General features: G+C 40.4%; 1 protein-coding gene across 7 annotated transcripts in view; it reads left to right on the forward strand.

Moving 5' to 3' along the window:
• SCN8A (sodium voltage-gated channel alpha subunit 8) overlaps positions 1-24,116 on the forward strand; it is a 187,130-nt gene extending 163,014 nt beyond the window's left edge. For 5 of the 7 annotated variants that reach the window (XM_077110725.1, XM_077110724.1, XM_077110723.1 and 2 more), the window contains 6 exons: positions 7,592-7,876; positions 9,911-9,964; positions 10,485-10,622; positions 11,620-11,724; positions 14,472-14,742; positions 17,670-24,116. In XM_077110725.1, coding sequence (XP_076966840.1) covers positions 7,592-7,876; positions 9,911-9,964; positions 10,485-10,622; positions 11,620-11,724; positions 14,472-14,742; positions 17,670-18,817 — 2,001 coding nt within the window. In that variant the 3' untranslated portion in view covers positions 18,818-24,116. Of the gene's footprint in view, positions 1-1,524; positions 1,648-7,591; positions 7,877-9,910; positions 9,965-10,484; positions 10,623-11,619; positions 11,725-14,471; positions 14,743-17,669 lie in introns of all 7 variants that reach the window. The other 2 variants (XR_013155653.1, XM_077110727.1) reach the window with 2 other exon arrangements.
• The last annotated feature ends 14 nt before the right edge of the window (positions 24,117-24,130 follow it).

A 24,130-nucleotide genomic window follows, 5' to 3' on the forward strand; every position in this document is an offset into this window, starting at 1 on the left:
AAAATATCAGTTTAGGCTAAGCTATTCTACAACTACCAATTCCCTGTAGTGGAAATGTAACCCCTATTGATGAGAACATCTTAACCTATCCCAGAATTTGTGGCATAGTATTAGAGAGACTGTTCTAAGAAACTCAGAACCCAAGCATCCTAGCATCTGATCATTTAAGCATATTTTCAGGCCCGTGCCTTCTGAAGAGCTCTGTGTCTCAGGTTAGGCCTAGGCAACCCTAGGTGAATTCAGTGTCCAGTGTTAAGGTAATAGCATGGTAACTGCTCTTAGGGCTCTTGTAGAAAAGGTAAGTTTGCCTCTGAAAGATCAAGAAAGCATTTCACAGAGTCTAGGCCTAGACACCTGCAGACTTCTTCTCCCGTGTCTGGCAATATATTCAATTTTTGATTGTTCAGATACTGATAATACTGTTGGAATATTGTTTTCTGATATGCCTATTGAGGGATGCTATGTTCCTGGGAGGAAGAGCACTGGCCCAGGAGTCAGAAGTGTGGTTTAATCCTGGCTTCAGAGCTGCTTCTGTGACACTGTGCAAATTCTTGTGTATGGGTCTCGGTTTTCTCAGCGATAAAATTCTTTTTTTAATCTCCCAAGATTCCTTCCAGCTGTTCTAATTATAAAAACAATAGAAGATTGTCCTGGAAGTGAAAAACTTGAAAATAACTCATTTTGGGCTTTTGCAGAAGGAAGGACAAGTATGGACTCACTTGTCCAGACCCTCCCAAGTTCTCATGGCCATGAAAGGGTCTTGATGATGGCTAAAAGCTGGAGATAGAATTACCTGAGTTCTCTTGGAGCCAAAACTTTGTGAAGGAGTTTCCTCATTTGGTTCTTTTCTTCTTGGAAACTGTAAAGTCAGCTGTGGTACTTACCAAATATGTTTCATTTGTTGATGTAGTAATTCATCAAATTCTCAGACAAATGGTTTCTTGTCAACCAGGAGTAAAAGAGCTTGTCCCTGTTGGAAATCCAAAGGTGAATGAGCTGAGGAGGGGGCAGCTTGTGTGGAGTGTGTGTATTTATCTGTATTCTTTTCCATAGGTACCATTAAATTTGTCTGGCTTAATTTAATGGGAACTTCTGGGACCTGCAGAGACTGTAAAGGGCGAGGGTAAGGTTCTTGTCATCTGTTCAGGCTCCTCTCCTTCCAGTGGATCTTCCTCACTCTCTCCCTTTCCCGTTAGCCTCTTCCCTTTTCCAAATTGTATATATGTTCTACTGCCTTCTCTCAATTTTCTCTTCCCTTTGTGTTTTTTCTTCTGCCTCTCAACCACCTTTCCTTCCAGGTCGTTTGAATCAAGTTGAAATAGGCAGCTGGTGTTACCCACTTCCTCTACCTGGGGGAGGAGGGGGGTGCCCAATCTGTATAATCAGTGGTAGGGGCTTTATTCTAACACTCTGGAACCTCTGTTTTCTTTCTTTCTTTCTTTCTTTTTTTTTTTTTTGTTTGTTTTTTTTTGTTTTGTTTTGTTCCCTTTTTTGTTTTTGTTTTTCTCTTCTGTTTCTGTGTAGGTCTCTTTAGTCAGCCTTATAGCTAATGCCCTGGGCTACTCGGAACTAGGTGCCATAAAGTCCCTTAGGACCTTAAGAGCTTTGAGACCCTTAAGAGCCTTATCACGATTTGAAGGGATGAGGGTAAGATATTAAGAGCAGCTGATCCTTCTGCATGCCAATGGAAACTGTTTAAGCATGCTAGAACTGATCACATGGTGGAAAGATCATTCAAACACAGACTCTGTGATGCAGCTGCTGATTGGATCCTCCACTCTCCCCACCCCCCATACCTGCCCCGTGCGAAGGGGAGTTGCATTAAGCTGCCTCATCACATTAATACTGGTCCCACCCCCAACAACATGCCATTGCAGAACATGTTAACATTGGCTATTCTCATCTGGCCTGGCTTACCTGTAGCATTGGGGGCGGCTTTCTGGGCTGTTAATTTAATAGGGAGAATCACCAGGTGCAAAGAAGGGGAATTGTGACCCACAGACCCAATGAAAAGCATAGGCTGCAGTCAGGGAGAGTGCCGTGTAGGGACATCAGTCAGGTGGGGGCTGTGGCCTTGGGGTCACTGAGAAAGAAACTGAGAAGGAGCTTCAATATATGATGGTAGGCCTGGAATTGGGGATGGAGCAGAATTTGGCATAGCCCTGGGAGAAGAAATGCTTTTCTTTCTACTCTGATTCCTCTTATTGCACCTTGTTGTTCTCAGCCCAGTCCCATAAGGACTGGCAGCCTCTGTCTGACAGCAAAGCTTTCCTCCTCACCCCCTACCCCTCTGCCCATGCTATATGGTCCCCTATCCTAATACTGTCAAAATAACAACCAAATATAATGCCAGGTGACTGAATATTAGCTAGTTCTAAAATTTCACGACATCTCTTATTCCTGCCTTGGTGATACTCCACCCAAATTCAAACAATACAAGGTACTGCCACCCTATCAACCTAGAAACAAGGCTCCCTCTTTTGGTGCCTTTTTCCTGTCTTTTTTTGGTTTAAATAATTGTGTGTGTGCAAGCACACACACAAACACACTAAAAAGCCAATTTCCCAAAATCAAATGGACAAATGCTTTGATGGTAATAGTTGTCCTATGGTAATCAGAGAGGTCTGTTATACTTAAGGAGACCAAGAAAACTCATTTCAATTTAGATGTTGAATACATGCAGGAGAGCAAACCAGAGGATATGTTTTTAAATGTGCAAATTTCAGAATATAGAAATAAGAATGAAACAGTTGCGATAGTCCACATGAAGCAAGACTAATTGGAGAAACTAGAAACCAGGACAGTGCTGCTTCATTCATTCCTCAGCTGTGATCACTGGCCACTATTCCATGAAGCCACCCACAGTTGTACAGGAAGATGAAAATTTCACTGGGCCTGAGAATTTTATTCTATTATTTTTGTTTCTTCAGAAAAATTCTTTTTGCAACAAACTGTTTTCTGAAGCACAGTCACAGTTTGGTTTACTAAATGTAAGCTTTCTGCAACCTATTGCGACTATCTGCAGGAAGGACAGTTCCACAGCAGCAGAAATGTATTTTTAATTTAAAAAAAAAAAAAAAACTTGAGATTCTAAGTCCTTCTCCCATGAATAAGAGAGATTTCAGAATATGTGCTGTAACGCCATGATTATGCTCAGGCTAAATGTAGAAAGAGAGAGTGTTGCAGAGGACTCAGTGCTTTAGAGAGCCCTGGTGTTTTTGAAGATATTATTGAAATGTTCTTCTCTATTTCACAGCCCCCCTTCCTACTATTTCAAAGAGAGGTTAGATAAGTTTTATTATCATACTAGTTTTGTGATAAAATTAATAATCCACTGAAATTGAGGACAATATTCAACTAAAAGAAGTCCTTTTAAGACAATACTTGCAACATCATACTTGAGCTCAGTAGCCTGTGACATACCACCATCCCATGACAGTGATCCTGGAGCTCCTCAAGTGAGATTGGTAATACCTGAAGGAAACCCAAGAAATCATCTAGCATCTTCATCTAGATGCTCATTTCTGTCAGTCCTGTCCCTATGGCAGAAATATTCTTCATTAACCAGCTGGTACCAGTTTGCTCATGAGGAATTATTTTAATGGTCTGTTACGGGAGCCCCTTTGGTGGCTACACCTCTTCCGTTTAGCTTCTCCTTTCCCCCTGCCTTCCCTGGCCTCGTCCCCGGATTCTCAGTTTCCATTCCCCAAGAAATTTTTACTTGTCTGCCTTCAAGTAATTTAGAGGCCCAGTTGTCCAGAATAGGTAATCAGAGCAGTAAAAAGTTTTATTTGAAAAGTTCCAGAAAGTGAAGTCTGAACCCATAGCTGGAATTTAAGAGTAAAGGTTTTAGTGTGATAAGCTTTGGTATAAGTAGTGCAACGACAATTGGTTGAACCCAGTCAACCAATAGTATTGACCTTGAGTGGTTGGGCAGGTGGCGAAGGCTCAGGATTCATTCCCATTGTGCACTTCCCCTGCCCTTTTGCAGAAGAATAATTGTAAGAAGAAAAGGTTGAATTTGACCATGCTTGTAGGAAGTTCCCCAGTAATAAACTGAATTAGGTGCAAACATTTTATTTAAATGTTATTTTTCTATGGGGGCATATGTTTTTCATTATTTGGTTTGGGTTGCTCTGTATACCAACATTGAAGTGTTACCCTTAGAAATTTATAAATGAGAAATCTTCATGAACTAGAATATATCAATGCAGATGGGCTTAACTGTCACTGTGCTACTTCAATAGAGGCTCACACCTTCACTTGAGAGGGAGCATGTGACCCTAGCCTGTCCTGGGATACTGATTTAAATCTCCTACCTCAAACTAAAGACCAGAATTTTAAAATACTTGTGCTTTTGGCAAAGTAATACTTCATGTAGTTCTTTGCTTTTCTCTCCTCCATAGTAATCTTCATTTAAATGTTTTGCTATGCTATTAATCTTTTGAGGCCATATAATAGTAATGCTATGAAACATGCATGCATTTTTGTTGATTGTCAGTACAGAGTTGTCCATTAAAGCCATGTTCCCTCTGCCAGATATTGAAAGCTTATTAACAGATTGTATAATGTTAAATTAGCAGCAATAATGTACTAGGCAGTAAAGAGAAGACAAAAATGCTACAAGGATTTAGTATCCATTGTAATCTTTCACCAACTGAATGAGATTTGTATCAATCACTAAGTATAAACTTCCATTGAAAAAGTAATTTTTTTGTTTTGTTTTGCATGGGCAGGCACCGGGAATCGAACCTGGGTCTCTGGTATGGCAGGCAAGAACTCTGCCTGCTGAGCCACTGTGGCCTGCCCGAAAAAAAAAAGCACATTTTGTAGGTTTGATAGGACCTAGCTTTGAGTAATATTATTTCTGTCTGGTTTTTAATAGTTAATGAATTTCATCATAATTAAAAGACAGTGTGGAATAATAACTAGAAAGTTATTAGAGAGCAAACGAAGAGATCTGATTTATTAAGTGACTACCCAAAGAAACTTGAATTGTCATATATAATATAGCTATATATGACATATATAGTGTGAGAGTTAAAAATGTTTCTTGCCCTTTGGTTGCTGAGAATAACAGCACAAAGACAATTTATACACGGAGCACAATTAAATAATTTCTGTTTAACATTTCAGCTTGTCAGCTAATGTTCACAACAAGGAAGGATTAGTAAATTTCATCTACTCTGTCTACTGTTTTATTCATAAAACTAAGGTAAAATGTTTTTCCTTGGTAATAAAAATACATTTGTATTTTACAAGTGCATTGGACTTTATAAAATTCTTATGTCAGATCAGAGATCAAGGTTCAGTATATACTTTTGTGTATTGATTCCTTTGATCAGAGCCATGAGTATACAAAGTGTGCTATAAATATTATCCCATATTTAACTGTAACAAATAGAAACACTGTAGGATAGTTTAGACTGGTTTTGAATAGGAGTCTGAATTTACCCTGTGTATATCAGAAGACTTCCTGGAGTAGGGAGGTTCTGATTTGAGATACAAAACAATATTTCTAGGTTTCAAATCTTTGGGGGCTTACTTCCCTTTTACACATCTATGATGGTCTAATAGAAGATCATGATCTCCCACCTAAGCTCTGCTGCAAAATGCTGACTTGAGACTTTGAATCTTTACATAATCTACTTTCTTATTGTTTGGGAAATGATTATTCCATTCGTGGATCATTCTCCTTTTGCCTCTTCTTTTGCACATTTCATTGCTTTTTTGGCACTCCCACCAAAGAGTAAGAAATTGTAGGATGAGATAAAATTTAAATCTGATCACCTAACAAATTTGGTAATAAATAAATACTACTATCATCTAAAATAATGTTGAGGATTTTCCACATTTCAGATATTCTGGCTTTCGTGGCTCAAAATAATCAACAGTTGAAACAATCATTTTATACTAATGACAGAGCTATTAGATCTAGAAGAGATTTCTTGGTCTAAGAATTAAGAAATAACTGCCTCTCAATCTAAAGGCCTTTCTATATAAATTGGAGAAACACGAAACTAATATTTTAATCTAAAAGGAAGAGTGAGCCCTTAACAGACCATCATTGTTCTTTTTTAATAGGACAGAACAGATAGCTGTCTTCAGCCACGTATTCCAATGAGTGACATTGCAGTCTCAGACAAAAACAGAAGGGAAACAACATAAGTAGGACCTGGATTAGATAGAGCCCAGAACTGCCATCTTGGAAGTCCTTCCACAGCAGAACCCTTTGGGTGCTGTGCTAGCTGACAGCCAGTTACGTCTATTACCTGCACTGAAAAACTGATGCAGGGGCTGGTGTTACTTGTCACCTTCTAACAAATCATGAGATTAGATTTCATTTCTAAGCAGTGTCTTTATTTATCCTCGTAGGATACTAGAAAAAGGAAGAAACAGTCTCATTTTAGGGTAACCTTTCTGGGCCTTGACCTTCCTGCTTCAGACACCAGCAAGTGAGAATCAGGGCAGAAATGAGAATCATGAACCAGTCTGGTTTTCTGTCCCACTACCTGAATTTTTATTTTTGTAAGCACTTGAACTCCTCTGGTAAAATGCCACAACAGTGCAAGTACTACCTAACTACTCTCACCTATAGTGCAAAGCTAAATCAAAGTTGAAAATAACCCAAAAGCTTTGATTCCTGAAAGGTTTTTTCCTTTAGCTTTTTTCATTCCTGATCTACTTACTGTAGTCAGTAATTTTTTTTAACAACGTGCCAATTTTTGGATTCCAAGAGCAGTGATATTAGCTACCCAAAACTCTTCAAAAGAAACTTAAGTCATTCCTATTTCTAATATATTGTGAAGAATCAAGAGGAGCCCTGGATTATGCAGAGACATAAGGATTAGCCTGTCCTCATTGTGTAGTGACTTGTCTGCCCAGCAGGGGGCGACTCTTACATTTAGAAGCATACAAAGTCAGGGAGGTAAAAAGAAAGACTGAAGAATAGTGAATCTGAGGGAAAAGCACATCTGTACAGACTTTATTTTATGCTGTTTGGTAGAGGGAATATAGCTTTTTTATTTCTTGAGCCTGCAAAATATGCATGCTCAGCTACTGCCTGGAATAAGATAACCGGCCTTGCATAGTCATAAAAGAGACTTTATGTACTGTTGAGTGATTCACTGCTAACCCCAAAGTGTAGTTCTCTGATTTTGAACAATCATATACCTTGTTTTGCAGAGGGGGAATGTCTGTTGAAAGGTGACTAGTGAGCTTGAAATTAACTTGGATTTTTCAATGTGACCATATTTTGTGACACAGAGAAGAAGGAAACTGGACTAAGAAATAATTTTTTCTACCCAAATTGGTGCCTAGGAGAAAAGACTTAGGTCAACTTGGGCAGGGGCATCTGTGTTAGTTGAAATAAAGATGTAATTTATTTAAATCATTCCCCAAGATTTAATCCATAGACTTAGAAAAATTTGGCCCTACCTGTGAATCTGTCCAGTTTACTCCAATTCCAAGGTGAACATGATGTTTCCATAGTCAGAGCAAACCAAGCAATGTCATTCCCCTCCTGGAAATCAAAAAAAAAGTGCTTGTTCCCACTTCCTCCCAACTCAGCAACCTCCCCCTTCCAATGCAGGTGGTGGTGAATGCCTTGGTGGGTGCCATCCCTTCCATCATGAATGTGCTGCTGGTGTGTCTCATCTTCTGGCTGATTTTCAGCATCATGGGAGTTAACCTATTTGCGGGAAAGTACCACTACTGCTTTAATGAGACTTCTGAAATCCGATTTGAAATTGAAGATGTCAATAATAAAACTGACTGTGAAAAGCTCATGGAGGGGAACAATACAGAAATCAGATGGAAGAACGTGAAGATCAATTTTGACAATGTTGGAGCAGGATATCTGGCACTTCTTCAAGTGGCAAGTATTGTTATTTTTCAGTCCTATGAAATTCATATGGCTAGCAGAAATCCCACCTGGTTCCTTCTCAACCTTGGTTCCAGAATCAGAATTAGTCATGGTAGGTCCAAGAGAGCAACAACATTTCCTACACCAGTTCCAGGGAGAAACCTTTCCAAAATACTCTCTAACTTCTGCCAGCTCTCCTGGAAAGGGAAACTCTTCTTATTATTGTGCTCAGCAACAAATAAAGATTCCTGTAACATAGTAAAGTTGCAGAGAGAGTACCTTCTCTTGTTAGGTCAGAACATAAACAGAAAAAAAAGTTAAGATAAGTAAATAAGAGGGAAAAAATGATGGCAAATTTGATGAGAGCTACATTAAAGTTAACTACAGGCAAGACTCATGTCAGCTCAATCCCGGAGAAAGATCTCAAATTAATATATCACAGTAAGAAAGGATGCATTCTAATTATGTAGACAATTAATTCTCTCTTGCCTAATTTCAGTCCTTCATGCCTAGTTTGGTTTTCCTCTCTCACTGATTTTTTTAGGAAGTTTGGCAAGACAGTGTGATACAATCATAGGCTTTGAAATCAGACACATGTAGGTTTGAGCCAGGTGCTAAAATGTAACTTTGAAAAAATTACTCAACCTCTCTGAGTCTTTGCTTCTTACTCTGTTAAATGTGCATAATAATAATACTCAACTTTGCATGGTTTTTTAAAGAATTTATGATATTTTATTTAAAATTCTTAGTGCAATGCCTGGCATTAGCAGTGCTCAATTAATGGTAATTTGTAGTATGTATTTGCATTACTATTATAACTATGCCTACATCATACAGTTGCTGGGAGTATTACAAAACTGATAACTCAGTTTTTTAGCTAATCACTGCACTGTGCTTGTAGCACCATCAGATGGTTAAGCCCGTGCCCTGAAAAAGCTTAGAATCTGAAACACAGAAAGTAGTAAATGGGTTCTCTATATTTGTTTGCAAAGCCATGTACTAGATGGAAAGTGTAGAATTGGGAAGGGGCTGTCAAGGATGCAACGAGTGTTGCCACACCATAGATCAAACTATATATATTAGTAAGAAAAAACTCCTGACCTTGTTTTTTTAAAAAAAATATTGCAACTGTGAATTTTTCTACCTACATTGCTTATTTGATGCCTTTCTTTTTTTTTTTTTAAATGATTCCTCAGTGCACAGGTGCACAGTGGTAGAATGCTTGCCTTCTATGCAGGAGACCCAGGTTTGATTCCTGGACCATGCACCCCAAAAATAAATTATGACTACTGAATGCAAGGCCAAGTTCTAACCACCCTCGGTAGATCCTCCCAACTCACTCAAATATAAGTTTACTTCATCTTTAGGCAACCTTCTCAGGCCCTTTTTATTTCCCCCAAGCATTTATTTTATTGAGGTATAATTCACATACAGTAGCACTCACCATTTTAAAATGTGCATTTTAGTGTACAAGTCAGTGAGTTTATAGTAAATTCACAAGGTTGTGTAACAATCTAATTCCTGATCACCTCAAAAAGAAATTTCTTGCCTGTTAGCAATCACTACCTATTCTTCCCTTCCGCCAAACCTTGGCAACCACTAATCTACTTTCTGTCTCTATGGATTTGTCTATTCTGGACACTTCATTTTTAAAAAATCATACAGGGACATGCAAGGGTAGTTCAGTGGTAGATTTCTCGCCTGCCATGCGGGAGAACCGAGTTCAATTTCCAGACCATGCATCTCTAAAAAAAAAAGAGGAATCATACAGTCCTCTTTTTAATGGGTCCAAACCCATTTTAAAGGTCTCTTGTGAAAGTATTGAATCAGTTGCTACCTGTCAACTTGTTTCTTTGCCAAACTTTAGGAACTTACCTAAAGCCCCTTTGGAACCTATATTAAATAGAAAATTATGTGTCCAAGTGAGACTTTGTCCAAACTCTCTGCCCTGTTCTTGCTGAACCTAAGCCTGGTCTTTGGGACCCCTGCTTAGACTCCCATCCGCCTCCTAACAAGCATAGTCTAATGATGGACTCTTTTTGCCAGGCAACCTTCAAAGGCTGGATGGACATCATGTATGCAGCTGTAGATTCCCGCAAGGTAAGGATGTACGTGGTGAACCCACAGCCTTTCTTAGCTGATCAGAAAGAAAGTAGCATGGTGAATTTTGTCAAGAAAAAGAGAAAGAGGAATGGTGGTGTTGTAGTTTCTATTTGGAACGTTTATTGCTTATTTTATTGATTATATATCATTTTCCTCTTCTCAGTAAGTGATTACTCTTTTACACTGGCTCCAGATGATTACGCTGTTGATTTTTACTTGTCCCCATTATGTACTTTTCCATCCTGCTTCGAAATGAAAGTGTGACCCCCACAGATAGACCTCTTCTTATCTCATGGTTTGCATGTTCTCCACATGAATCATGGCATCTTCTTAAGTCAGGAATTGCCTGCCAGTGTGGAAAAAAAGGCAGAGAGAATCTGGAGCTCCCTCACTCCAGCTTGTTCAGCAGCTTGAGTAGTCAGAGTTATGGCTTTGATGGCCTTGGCATATTGGAATCACCCACCTGATTCTCAAACCAGAAGCTAATGTTCTTCCTTTTTCTCCTGTCCTTTAACAGCCTGATGAACAACCTAAGTATGAGGACAACATCTACATGTACATCTACTTTGTCATCTTCATCATCTTTGGCTCCTTCTTCACTCTGAACCTGTTCATTGGTGTCATCATTGATAACTTCAATCAACAAAAGAAAAAGATAGGTCTCCTCCCCTCATTGTAGTGGTCAGAGATCAACCCAGATGAGAGGCACTTCTGTCCCTGTCTCTAAAAAAAATGTGTGTCTTTCTTTTTCTAAAATCTATATTGTCATTCACTGTGACATTAGCCCCACTGTACATTAGTTCAACCAGCTGTTTCTGTTGGGGGCTGGATTTTGAAGTGTGTGGTTTATCACATTTACTGCCTCTTTTATTCTTGGGTCTGTTACTGATTTTGCCTCCCTCTAGAGGGCGATAGGATCAGAGAGCACCACTAGTGATGGGTCAGAAGGAACGCAGCAGAAGATGAATAGCTGTAGTGAGAAAAAGAAATTGTCTGGAGTTGTAATTATCCATGTTAATCCCTGGTGCCACTAACAAGTTGGGACTTTAGAGACCATCCTTAGAAAGCTCGCTGTCCTAGATAAGTAACAGTTTTTCCAAGGCAAATTGAAAAGATTATTCTTGTCATTCATTTGGTAAAACAAATCTTTCCTTACAAACTCAAAGAGACTTCCCAAATTGCTTTCCTGTACCAGAATTTCTAAATTGTGAGTATCACCTGAAATAAATGGACCATTAGGTAGGACTTGAAAATCATTTTATTTTTAAATATTTTTCTACAATTTTATCAGGAATACAGACCAAAAAAATTTTCTTGAGACTGTGAGAAGATATGACTATCTTTAGAGTCAGTGCTCTCAAGTTTAATCTTCTCTGAGGATTCTGTAATTGGTTAGTCCATTTCTTTTCAACCTAGGGACTGGCAAATCTCAGATATCCCAAGCCGAAGATAAATACAGGGATCTCCTTGAATTAGAATAGTTGTCCCAGGCCTACCTCACTCTGGAACAGCTAGTACAACTATTAGCTAAGCTGACCTCTGTAAAGGAAAGAGGGTAGATCTCCCCCAGTTCTCAATATTGAAACTTTGGTCTAAACCCATGACCTGTGAGAGCCAGTTGTAATTACCCATTCTCTTTTTCCTTCCTTTACTTTGGAGGTCAGGACATCTTCATGACCGAAGAACAGAAGAAGTACTACAATGCCATGAAAAAGCTGGGCTCAAAGAAACCACAGAAACCCATTCCCCGCCCTGTGGTGAGTACATTGCATAGGCTGAAGGCATAGCAAGAACCCAGATGGGGAAAGACACTGCTAGGGTTACTGAAAAGGAAGGAAAGGGGTCATCAATTGGTTGCCTGCTGCCCTCCAGTCTTCTCCCAGCCACCCCATCCAAAATAGCTAAGTAAGATGGTATGGGATGGCTGTTACATTAGCCCCTGACCTTCCTCTGAGCCTTCCTTGGGAGCTTCAGAGAATCAACATGTTGACCACATTAGCTCTGGCTCTGGCAGAGAGAGGTTTTAAGAGACAAACAAAGATTAACGAAAGAAAAGGAAGGCTAATCTCTTTTCCTACCTGTAAGAGATAGCACTTGCTTATTATTTTTTTAACTTCTGTATCCAATGAGTATGTCTTTGCAGGATAAGCCTAGAATCTAAAATGATGCTTTTGGTTATTTGTGGAAACACAAGAGGATGAAACTAGCAGAGACTGATACTCTGATTTTGCCCCTTGAACTGAGCCTTTTGTGAAACAGATTTGGGGCTGAGATTCTGCTTTACCTTCCTTTTGGTAGTGGTCCTCTTGTTTCAGAGAAGGAATCTCTAAATCCAGCTGGGTGGGGACATAAGCTCCAAAAGTCAGACCCAAATTTCTTCTGTAACTTTCTTTTAAAGCAACTTTTAATAGAAACCTCAGAGTCCTTAAAATAAAAAGCTTTCTTGGCACCCAATAGGTAAAAATAAAAGTAGAGCTACTTTGTTTCCATCAAGAGTGTGAGTCCCAGAGTATTCTCCCCACTTATACCAATACCGTGCTTCATACGTACCCACTTCACCAATTTCTGAGAGACAGGAAATCCTAGAGCTTTACAGCACAGCTTTTAAAAATTACAGAGTTACGCCTACCATGCGGGTGTCCCGGGGTTCAATTCCTGGTCCATGCACTTCCCAAAACAAACAAACAAACAAGCAAAACACACAAAAAACAAGCAAACAAAAAAATTCAACAAATGGTGCTGCAATAACAGGATACTCACATGGAAAAATAATGAAATATGACCCTGCCATACAGCCTACAAAAAAAAAAAAGAATTACTGAGTTATAGTAATCCTGAAAATAAACTCTAACTCAAGTGCCTAGGTCCTTAAAGAAATCAGGGGAGATCTTAAAGAGAGAGAATGTTCTGTGTCTTGATGCTAGTATTTCCATTTTGTGATGGAAATGAGACTAAGAGTAATAGAAGAGAATTTTAACTTTTATAAAGATCTGTTCAGTACTTTGCAGATAGGAACATAGATGTGGTTATCCATACTAAAATAGAAAAGCTCAGTGTATAAGGACACATTAATAATGACCTAAGAGAAGGGGGCAGCATTAAGAAAAATGTGGAAAGACCAGTGTAATCTCATGGACCATATTTAATCTTTGCTACCATTCATTTGTTCTTTCAGCAAATATTTATTGATCTCCTACTATGTACCAGGCACCAGGCATAGGGTGATGAACAAAATTTACACATTGCTGTCATAGAGACAGTGTAGTAGGGCAGTAGATAATAAGCAACCAAGCAAATAGCTATAAAGCATGGAATGTTCTGGAGAAAATTCACTGGACCGCCATGACAGAGAATAATGGAGTTGGGGGTGGGGGAATCTACTTCAATAGAATAGTCTATTCTATTATATAGTCAAGAATGCCTCACTACTGAGGGTCCTTTTGAGTGGGTAAGAAGGAGCCAAAGAGCTAGAGAGAGAGATTCCTGGAAGAGTAAGTAAGACCATAAGGCAAGAAACATTAGTGTGGCCAGATAGAGTGAGCAAGAGGTGGGGACATGAGATGAGCAAGGTCAGAATGTGAAAGGCATTTTTAAACCAGATTAATAAGTTGGGATTTTGTTGCAAACCCAGTGAGAAGGTATGGGAAGGTTTTAAGGAGGAGAATGATGTGATCCATTTATGTTTTTAAATATTCACACTTTATACCCTGTGGGAACTACATTAGATAAAGGCAGTAAAAGAAGGCAAGTGAGGAGACTCTTACAGAAGCTAAGACAAAAGATAGGGTGGCTAAAGCTAGAGTGGGGGCAAAACAAATGGAGTGAAATAGCTGAATTCAAGTTATATTTTGGGAGGAAGAACCAGCAGGATCTATAGTGGATGAATGAGGGATGAGGGAAAGGAAAGAGACAAGGAGGATCCTCAGATTTATGGCGTAAGAGACTGGATGAATAAGTGAAATGAGGAACACTGAGAGGGGAACCAATTAGGTAGGCCATATGCTTTGGACATGTTATATTTGAGGTGTTTATTTGTTATCAAGGAGAGACATCGAATAAGCAATTGGGTATACAACACTAGAGTTAAGAAGAAAGGTATGGGCCAGAGAAGAAGAAATTCGAGAAGCATAAGTACATAAGTTTTATATAAGCAGTAGGAATAGATGAGTTCTTCTAGAGAAAAAATATAGAGAAAGAAAAGATCAAGTAAGAGAAGAAATGGGTGGTGAATAAGACTAAAAAGGACAGCTAGAAAGGAAGGAAGAAATTCAGAAGTGTGTGGTATCATGCTGCAAAAGAAAAGAGTGAAAGAAAGAGGAGTGTCAATTTTGGAAAACTCTTTCTGAGGTGGTATCAATGTTGGTCTCTATCCATGCTCCTGGTAGAGCAACAGGCTAAAGCTGGCCAAACAGAGTGATTTGATTAACTGAATGGCAACTTCCACAGGTCTACTTGGAAAACTTTTCATGAATCCTGTTGTATCTTTCCTTTCCTCCCTCCCCAGAACAAAATCCAAGGTATCATCTTTGATTTTGTCACTCAACAAGCCTTTGACATTGTTATCATGATGCTCATCTGCCTTAACATGGTGACAATGATGGTAGAGACAGATACTCAGAGCAAGCAGATGGAGAATATTCTCTACTGGATTAACCTGGTCTTCGTCATCTTCTTCACCTGTGAGTGTGTGCTCAAGATGTTTGCCTTGAGGCACTATTACTTCACCATTGGCTGGAACATCTTTGACTTCGTGGTGGTCATCCTCTCCATTGTGGGTGAGTGGAACAGGAGGGGAAGGGGAAGGGGAACCTGACTGGCTTTAAGGATGAGATTCCTGGGAGAGCAACAAGTTATACAAGATCCAGAGTATAGGACCCTCATAGTTTCAGCTCATGTGCCCCTAAAATCATCACATGGGCCTGCCTAGCAGGTTACATAGTGAATGAATTTCTATGAAGCATTCATTGTAGTCTTGGATTATAAATTCTGTAGTTAGGGAGCAGAAGATGGCCTCAGGTGGGATTAGGTTTGGTTATTGCTTTCAAGGATTTTTTGACGTCTAACAGAAAAGGTAAAAGTAACTTTCAGAAAAATATGGCTACAATAGAAGGATAAAGTGAAAAAAGGAATGGTAGGAGATTGTTAAATGTGTTTATTAGTGAAATAATCTAGGAATATTGTGGTGGTAGTGGTGATCATGATGGAAATGCTCATTTACCAAGATTTTACCGTATGCCAGGTGCAGTTTAAGAGATTCTTCATTTAATCTTACAACAGCCCAAGAAGTAGGCTTTTGTGTTATCTTTACTCTGTGGATGTCTAAGGTAACCCAACTAGGAAGTGGCAGAGGCAGAACTCAAGTTGAGTTCTATCTGATCTCATGTCCATGTTTTTAAGAGCAACTATGTAGCATTTTGCTCCATCCCAAAAGCATGTAAGGTGGTTGATGTCCTAGTTGACAGGCAAGCAGAAGGAAATGCTGCACTACTGATTGCCCTACCAAAACTTTTCCTTGCTTTCCTAAAAGGCATCTTGAATGGTGAAACTCTGCCTTGGTGTTCCAGGTAGGTTTGAATAGTTTATTACAGCAGAGAGAGAGAGCACCTTAGACTTATGGGACCCATCCCAGAGTTCCAGTTACCTGGCTGGGTTTTAGCAAGGTGGTGACTGTGGTTCTAGAAGGCAGTTAGCCCTCCTCTATGGCCTGTGGCACCGTCTTGTTTCTCCACTAGAGCAGTATTTCCAAAAGTGTATTGATACATGGAACACTAATCCCACAAATTTCTCCCCAAGAAAACAACCTTGTGATCAGATAACTTTGGAAAACATCATATATTGTATTTCCCTTTGGAGTATCACAGTGCAATTAGCCTAGTGAAGGCTCTTGGATATCCCTACTAGAAAAAAAATCCTATTTAACTGAAGTTATCCCATCTTTATTTGGCCACAGCACCCTCTTTTCAAGCAATGGTAATATTATCTCACACTTATGTGGCATATACTATGTGCCTGTCACCATTCTAAGTGCTTTACGTGTTTAATTCATATAATCCTCACAACAACCCTGGAAGTCTCCTGAGAAATCGAAGTACAGTGAGGTTACAGAAACGTGCAGCTGGTGAGTGAGTAAGATGGGGTTTGAGCCCAGCCACCTGGCTTAAGTCCATACTCTTAAGCTCCCATGAAACACACTTTAGACAATATTGCTCTTGTCCACTTCTTGAATTTTTTCTGCCCACCCATCAAGTGAGATAGAAAACCTACAGACCAAACCACCTCCTCTATTCTCAGATGGTACTCCAAAATGAAGAGGAAAAGTGGTATTACCTCTAATGAAAGGGATTTTTATTAAATATCACCAATTTGTTTAGAAACAAAAGTAAAGACATTATCTTTTTGTTTTTTTAATTAAGAGGAGAGTAGGGTAACATTAGACCTGGCACTATCTAGAGGATCCATTAAATGGTGTTTCTGCTGTCTATCTCCCCTTTTCTATGGGGACAAATATTTGTTTGTCCTTCAAAAGCTTACTCAGGTATCGTCTTGTCTCTGAAGGCTTACTTGCCTATATTTGACCCTTCCTTGACCCATATCTGCCCCAGACAAAGTTAATCCCACATCTTGTTCTATCACTGTACCTTAATATGCATATATATGGTATTACTTGAATTCACGCGTTCCTTCAGTCATTCATTGTACAGACTTTTAGTGAATATCTACTATACGCCAGGCACTGATGTAGGTGCCAGGGATATAAAGAATAATAAAACATAATCCCTGCTCCAGGAAACTTTCAGGGATTTTAGGGCAGGAGGCAAATGAGTATATCAGCAGTTACCACATCCTAGTCAGTCCTGTTTGGGGGTTCTGGAAGAGTGGTGTGGGAATATTGAGGATGTTTTTCAGCAGAGCCTCCCACACAGTGGGCCACCCATCCCATATATCCTGAGTATTTATATCATCTCACCCTGAGAGAATCCAGGCCCTGTTTCTGATTAGCAGAGTAGTGAGAAGGTCAGTCAGTAATCTCAGTCAGTTCTGGGATCATGTCTGACTTTGTTCCTTTTGGAGAAGCTGAGTGTGATTAGCTGAATAATCAGGGACTTAAATGTACATTGGCTCTGTTTGATGTTTTCTTATTTCTCCTTTCCTCTACTGCCACATCTCTGAATTTTTTTTTACATTGTCTATTAAGGATTTTCTCTTTCCTTGGTTTAGAATTGTCTCTCACACTGCTACATATCCCCATTCTGAGGTTCCTAAGAGATATGACAAGGGAAAGATGCTCCATTGAAATACCTGTTCTTCATTTCTGACCTGGTTTTGCCCTGAATCTTTCTGGCTTTTCACAGTAGGATAACTATATATTATTTATGATTTCATAAATAGGGAAATTATAAAGATACACTAGAATGATAGATATTAGTTTCAGTGTTGTAGTTGCTTCTGGAGATGAAAAGAGAAGAAGCAAATTTTGTAAAAATATTAGCATCAATTAAATCTAGGAGTTGGGTACAAAGATATCGTTTTCTCTATTTGTATTTGAAATGTAATTTTTTATTGTAAGTGTTCAGATTAAATAATAAGGCATTCGTTGTATAAAGCCCTTTGAACTTCGGGGTTCCACAGTCCACATGAAACAAGTTAAAGAACGGAAGTCTTCAATCTCAGTTAACATGTCTTCTTCTATTCCTCTTCTTAGGAATGTTCCTGGCTGATATAATTGAGAAATACTTTGTTTCCCCAACCCTATTCCGAGTCATCCGATTGGCCCGTATTGGGCGCATCTTGCGTCTGATCAAAGGTGCCAAAGGGATCCGTACCCTGCTCTTTGCCTTAATGATGTCCTTGCCTGCCCTGTTCAACATTGGCCTTCTGCTCTTCCTGGTCATGTTCATCTTCTCCATCTTTGGAATGTCCAATTTTGCATATGTGAAGCACGAGGCTGGAATTGATGACATGTTCAACTTTGAGACATTTGGCAACAGCATGATCTGCCTATTTCAGATCACCACTTCAGCTGGTTGGGATGGCCTGCTACTGCCCATCCTAAACCGCCCTCCTGACTGCAGCCTGGATAAGGAACATCCAGGGAGTGGCTTTAAGGGAGACTGCGGGAACCCTTCAGTAGGCATCTTCTTCTTTGTAAGCTACATCATCATCTCCTTCCTGATTGTTGTGAACATGTACATTGCCATCATCTTGGAGAATTTCAGTGTAGCCACAGAGGAAAGTGCAGACCCTCTGAGTGAGGATGACTTTGAGACTTTCTATGAGATCTGGGAGAAGTTTGATCCTGATGCCACCCAGTTCATTGAGTACTGTAAGCTGGCAGACTTCGCAGATGCCTTGGAGCACCCTCTCCGAGTGCCCAAGCCCAACACCATCGAGCTCATTGCCATGGATCTGCCAATGGTGAGTGGGGATCGTATCCACTGCTTGGACATCCTTTTTGCCTTTACCAAGCGAGTCCTGGGAGACAGCGGGGAATTGGACATCCTTCGGCAGCAGATGGAAGAGCGGTTCGTGGCATCCAATCCTTCCAAAGTGTCTTACGAGCCAATCACAACCACGCTGCGGCGCAAGCAGGAGGAGGTGTCTGCAGTGGTCCTACAGCGTGCCTACAGGGGACATTTAGCAAGGCGGGGCTTCATTTGCAAAAAGACAACTTCCAATAAACTAGAGAACGGAGGCACACACAGGGAGAAAAAAGAGAGCACCCCGTCTACAGCCTCCCTCCCATCCTATGACAGTGTAACTAAGCCTGAAAAAGAGAAACAGCAGAGGGCAGAAGAAGGAAGAAGGGAAAGAGCCAAAAGACAAAAGGAGGTCAGAGAATCCAAATTTTAGAGGAAAGCAAAAATTAAATATTGTACAGATTTACAATTTGCAAGTGAAAGATTGTTTACAAAATTCTTGAATATTATCAATGCAGAACAGCTGTGGAAACACTTTAACCTGAAGATCTATACCAAACATAGTCTGCTTACCATGTAACACGGTTCCATCTTGAGCAGTGACCTGCCAAGGGCAAAGGACCCTGCTCCCTGGACTCACAAGATTTTCTAATGCTTGGGCAGGTGGTTACTGCATGTTCCACATCAGTCAATGCAACTTAGGAAAAAACTAACAAGATACAAAAACAGAGGAGAGGCTGCTGGGACCAGCATATTTCCGTTGCAGCCAAATGGATTTTATTTTTTCATTTTGTTGATTCTCAGAAGCAGAAAGCATCACTTTAAAAGTTTGTTTGTTCATGCAAACTATATTTGCATTCTTACATTAGTTAAGCTAAGCAGCAAAAAGAAAAAACACATACACTCACATTTAGCCCATGTCATTTAACTGTCAGTTTCTTTAATATAAACCACATCTTCTCCACATGGGCTTCACGTGGTTTGGAGATGGGTGGGGGAAAACAATCAGGTTTCTTCAGGCTGAGGAGGACTTGCTCAGGCCAATTCCAAACATTGTGCTCGTTCAATGCGTAGAAATGATTTGCATGATGGCATGCTGTGATCAGAAGTCATGCATGAGAACCATACACCACAGGACACTACTGATCCTGTCCCCTGCACTGGGCCAGCCTTTGGACAGGACCCAGCCCTGTACCGTTCACTGTATTTGGAGAAAATGGTAAGAATTCCATACCCGCTGCAATTCTTTATGAATTCTTAAAAGTCTTTCCATACACCTTTCCGGGTAGGGAAACATAACCAACCAACTAATTGACTACCACTACCAACAACAAAAAACCCAAACCAACAAGCAGATGGATCCGTTGTGTGTATATGTTTAACAGACATCTCTAACATACAGCCATTATTGCACATTTTGAAAGATGAACTACTTAATGTTACTCTGTGTCCCGTACCTGGGGAGACTTTGATCCTGAATGGCTTGTATTAATAATGTCAGTGTAAAACCAAATCTTAGGGCTAAAAACAAAGTTCATTTGTATCTTGCAAAATTTATGATAATTGTTTAGCCTTCATACTGGAGAATTGACACTTATTTGGGATAGAGATAAAAGTGCTATTCAAAGTAGCATGTTGTCTCGGGGTGGGGGGGGCTAATTTGGAGAACTTAAGACAATCTTTCTTTGGGAGTTAAGGGGTGCTCACTTCATTTAGTATCATGTCCTTCTACATTATGGCTTCTCCAGGTTTGGGTCCATATGAAGAGGGGTTCAGATATTCTGAACTTGCCTCCTTCTTCTAGAGAGCACTGTCACAAGCTCACACACTGCATGATTCCTCTTCTCTCCATCACATTTCCACCAAACAGGGCTTCCCCAACCCACAGAGGTGGGTGAGGGCAGCAGCATGGGGCTATGGCTATGGGTTTTTTTGTCATTTATTATTAGAATAAATCGTGGGACCTGAGGTAGAAATGGAGTCACCTCTGAACCAAACTACTTGGTCTCTTTACTGCACTGGTTTTCCTGAGAAAGTGATTTAATTGAAATTCTTTAGGATGTTCCCTTTCAGCCAGTTTTGCTATCTGCTTAGCACACTGCCCATTGTCATTGGAGGATGGCTTTTGGGGGAGCGTCTTCTGTTCTCTTCCATCTCCTGCTTTAGGGAAGTCATCTGCTGGTTAGATTTCAAAGTCAAGATGCTGCAGTTGAAGGTATGAGGAAGTCTGTACAAGGAATGAGGAGAGATTTTAGGGCGAGAAGCAAATCAAAATAAATTCTTCCTGAACCATACAGTAGAGAGGGAAAAAAAACACACACACAATCAGTCACACCAATCTGCCTTGCAGTAAAAGCACTTTGGATGTAAATTCACAGTCTACCTGACTAGTTTTGCATAGAACAGACCACAGCAAATCAGTAAGCAGAGCTTTCTAACTTGTTGGACCACTAGAAACTCTGTCCAGCTCTCTTAAGCCTGCTTCTGCGGCATCACCTGTAGACTTTTTGTACTACACCTGGTAGCAGATTGGGAAGGCGTTCCTTTCAGTGACCCTGCTGACTGCTAGGATGAATGTATAGAAACATGTACAGGCTGTTGTAAACAGTACAGAACCGAAGCTGACACACATGATTATTCTTTTTAAGAGAATTATAAATACTGTAATATATAATTTTATTTTATCGGCATGCCTTTTTGTAAATACAAATTACTAACTAATTAAATAGGAAATGGCTTCTGGCTTATGCCATTGTCATGTTTATTTTTATTTTTTATACTTTTCTTTGGTCTTAGAACTTAGATGCTGTCAGCCAATGTACATCCCCAAACCAAACAGACAGACAAAAAATTTTTTATTGCTAATGGTCTTTTCCAAAACAACAAAAAATATATTTTTGTTCCAATGTGCAATAAATTCTAACCACTCTATGCAAGATTTGGCTAAACTTCATAATCGTTCTTAGGTCTTGAGATGAGCAACAAAGCCGTCAGATCCCACTTGGTATCCAGAGCGATCATGCTAGTGAGGTCATTAAGCTACTAGAGCATATAATGAGATTTTTCTGAGATCTGACTTTTTCCTCCCCCTAGATTCTGATCCCAGTCCAGCAGGACCAGCAGGGCCTTGGTATCTGATGGTCCCCATCAACCAGCTTCATAGGGAAGAAGCCACCTCTACTCTATTTGAAGTTTCACTTTTTTTCTTTAAACTTTTCCCACCCACTTTGCCCTCACCCACTATCTGGCTCACTCACTCACCCTGCTCCACACTTCTTTGGTAGTAAATGACACCATCACCAGCAGTTTACACCCGCAGTTAACAGGTAAAAAGCTGAAAGAATCAATGATGACGTTTTTATACGTTTTCACTCAGTGGGTAAGTGGCAATGCTTTGCCAAATATTAATGAAGCCAATCAAAATACAGCAGCAGCCACAGTATCACTGCACATATATATAGATATATAAATATAATATAAATATTTATTTTTTTGTAGCCAGGTCCTTGGTGCAGTATTTATACTCCACAATCCACCTTGAAAAAAGGACAAAAAGCAAAAAGACATGTGTGATGCTGTTAATTTAAAATGCAGAGCCAAAGCCACTCAGCAGCAGCTGATATGGTTGCTGATGTCGGGTAAAACACTTCCCACCCCCTTCTTCTTTCCTTGGCCTCCTTGTTGCTTAGCATGAGGAGACTCCATAATTTAAAGCAGAGGGTGAGAGCAGGGAAAAATTCCCAAATCAACATGACCTACTCTCATCCCTTTCTAAATGAGCCACTTTTAGCATCAGAGGTTGACTTGGGAGAAATAAACAGAAACCCCCAGTCAAAACCCCTGGAGTAACAGTGCTCAGAGTTCCTTTATTTTTTGCCGCAACCAATGTAAATCTGTTAAAAGACCAATAGTGAAGATTAGCATATTAGTGAATGCATGGAGGCCAACGCTGCTCTAAATGAGACATGACGAAAAGTACATCACTACTCTAAAGCCAAAAGGAAACAAAATAAAAATTGCCCTTTTTACTGTACAAGGGAAGCCTGTCTTGGTGTGCATTTGTTGCTTGACTATCCCAGTTCTTGGGTTGGGTCTGGGATTGGGACCATAGCACATTTGGGGAAAGGAGGGGAGTGGAAGGGACAAGTTAGAGGGTCTAAAGCAGAGTTTTGGCTGGAAAGTGGAGATTAGAGTGAAAAGCAAGATTCTGACTCCCCCAGATCCCCATTCATCCATTGCATGTGGCATTCCTCCCCTTAATGGGCCAGTGCTTACAGGTCCATAAAATCCCTTTTCTACCAACTCACCTGGCAGAGCCCCCAGAGATGATGTCAGTCAGCCCAGCTGACCCGGCCTTACTTCTGCCTTTTTCACCAGTACATTAACAAAAAAATTAACCCCAATTCCCCAAAGTTAAGGGGAACAACCTGCACTCTGCTAGCTAGCCCTGAGCGTGACGCCCTTCATTGCCCCCACAATGGGCCAACAGACTAGGGCTAGTCTCATTGACATGAGCAGGGGAAGGGAGCACCCCACCCCTTCCCTCTACCCCCCTTTGGAGACATCCCTCTCTAGGCCATGTCTCCTGGTACAGGAACACTCTCAGGAGGATCTTGAAGTGCCCACTCTAGTCTGCTCCAGTAGCTCCACTCTGGAAAGAGATGGCTGGTAGGTCAGTCTCCCATCCTCCTTCCCTTTAACCTCCAGGCCTGCTGTGAGGTGAGATTGAAATGGGTTAAGACTTTGTGACTTGAGTCCTGGGCATCTTCTCTAATGATGCCTCTTTATTTTCTCAGATGTTGCCCAAAGTTTTGCAAAAAGCTTCGTTCATTTTCAGGTACCCCCAACCCCTAAAGAATCGGCTACAACTAGCCAGCCAAGGGGGAAAGAAGAGGAAGTCTGGGTTCCAAGGGGCCCGAGGTTTGCACCAGAGTCTGCATTGTTGCTCAGCTCTGTGCTTTCTTGGATTCTCTTTCCAGGGTTACCAAGATTTCCTCCATTAAAACACTCCTGAGGCACCCCCTGCCACGTCCGCCATTGCTGTTTGCTGTACATAGAGGCTAAGTGGGATGGGGTGGACGGGTGTGCACGTGTGGTGTGTGTGTGTGAAGAATGTATATAGGTAAAGGGGAGCGTGCTCCAGTGGTTCCAGAAAAGGGACAGGACTCCTGTGTTCCATCCCCAGCTCGACCACTGGCTCGCTGTGTGGCCTTGGGCAAGTCACTTAACCTCTCTGTGCCTCAGTTTCCCCATCTGTAAAATGGGGATAATAATACTGACCTACCTCACAGGGGTGTTGTGAGGCTTTAACTAATGTTTTGTAAAGCATTTTGAGATACAGAGGCAAAGGCGCTAGGGAAGGGCAAAGTACTATTTGAACTTAAGGTGAAATGGTATCATAAATGCTGCTATTCTGAGAGCCATTTTAAACTGCACTGCTCCAACCACCCCCGCTTCTCATCACCAGGACAGCAGGTCGAGAAAATGTCTTTCCTTTCACTTGCTTCTGGGGTTTGTGATTATCCTAGACACTTTTTTTTCCCCTTGCTGTATCTCCTTTCTTCATCCCCTCGACTTGTTCCCTGTTCCGTTTTTGCGGAAATGGCAGAAATGCTTGAGAAATGAGAATGTGTAAGTGGGTTGGAAGTTTATAGTCTGAAATTTCAAATTTACTTTGTACTGTACATCTTTTTACTTTAGAATTTGCAATAAAGGGTTACGTCAATCTTGTTTTCAACTCTCCTCT

This window comes from Tamandua tetradactyla, chromosome 7 (assembly GCF_023851605.1).
Source record: "Tamandua tetradactyla isolate mTamTet1 chromosome 7, mTamTet1.pri, whole genome shotgun sequence".
Taxonomy (NCBI): Eukaryota; Metazoa; Chordata; class Mammalia; order Pilosa; family Myrmecophagidae; genus Tamandua; species Tamandua tetradactyla.